Source organism: Condylura cristata, unplaced genomic scaffold (genome assembly GCF_000260355.1).
Source record: "Condylura cristata isolate star-nosed mole 26May11 unplaced genomic scaffold, ConCri1.0 scaffold00035, whole genome shotgun sequence".
Lineage (NCBI taxonomy): Eukaryota > Metazoa > Chordata > Mammalia > Eulipotyphla > Talpidae > Condylura > Condylura cristata.
This window is the reverse complement of record NW_004567136.1, coordinates 15,390,924-15,391,596: the sequence shown is the minus strand read 5'-3', so window position 1 is coordinate 15,391,596 and position 673 is coordinate 15,390,924. Positions and strand designations below refer to the sequence as shown.

The 673-nt window shown below is 75.0% G+C and overlaps 1 protein-coding gene across 1 annotated transcript in view; it reads right to left on the bottom strand.

Moving 5' to 3' along the window:
- The window catches only part of SLC28A1 (solute carrier family 28 (concentrative nucleoside transporter), member 1), a 43,383-nt gene that overhangs the window by 28,711 nt on the left and 13,999 nt on the right, over positions 1-673 (bottom strand). Inside the window, exon 6 of the mRNA XM_012732693.1 lies at positions 256-355. Coding sequence (XP_012588147.1) covers positions 256-355 — 100 coding nt within the window. The remainder of the gene's footprint in view (positions 1-255; positions 356-673) is intronic.

The window sequence follows — 673 nt, the reverse complement described above, 5'->3', positions numbered from 1 at the left end:
CAGCCCCAGGGCCGGGCAGGCGCAGGCACGAGGCCAGAGGGGCCCAGGCTTCCGCCGCAGACGCTCGATGTCTCTGAAGCTTTGTGCCGCTGCCCGGGGAGCCACAGGAATCTCTCCTCGGCCTGCCCCCCGCCACCCCGGGGTGCTGACCCCGCTGTGGCCCTCGGCCCGCGCGTGGAGACGGGAGCAGGCCGGGCCCGCCCCGGACCACCCCACGCCCCCAAGCAGCTGCGGCCACAACCCCCACGAGCTCACGTACCTCTCTCGGGGCCCCGCGGCCGGCTGGCCCCTGCGGGGGGCCGTCCTGAGGGCCGTGTCTCCGCCGGGCGGGGGGTGTGGGTGTCGCAGCAGGGGCCTGGGGCGGGGCCCCCCCGAAGCCCAGGGCCCCAGGCCCTGCAGTGTGTCCCGGAGGTGAACTGGGCTGGCTGCTGGCATCGGGCTGCCCTTGGGGCTTCGGGGGGGCGAACCTCTTCCTGTTGAAAGGCCGAATCGGTGGGGGGGCCGGGGCGGGTGTGGGCCATCCGGCGGCAGCAGGCCCCCCCTCGTGTCGGGTCTCACTGGGCGCCTTCCCCGAGGGCCCCTCCTGATCCTGGGGCCTGGCTCCTCCGGTGCTTTCCACATACAAGTCCTTCAGGGAGAAGTAGACTTCCTGGCCGGGGCCGGGGGCCGGGGC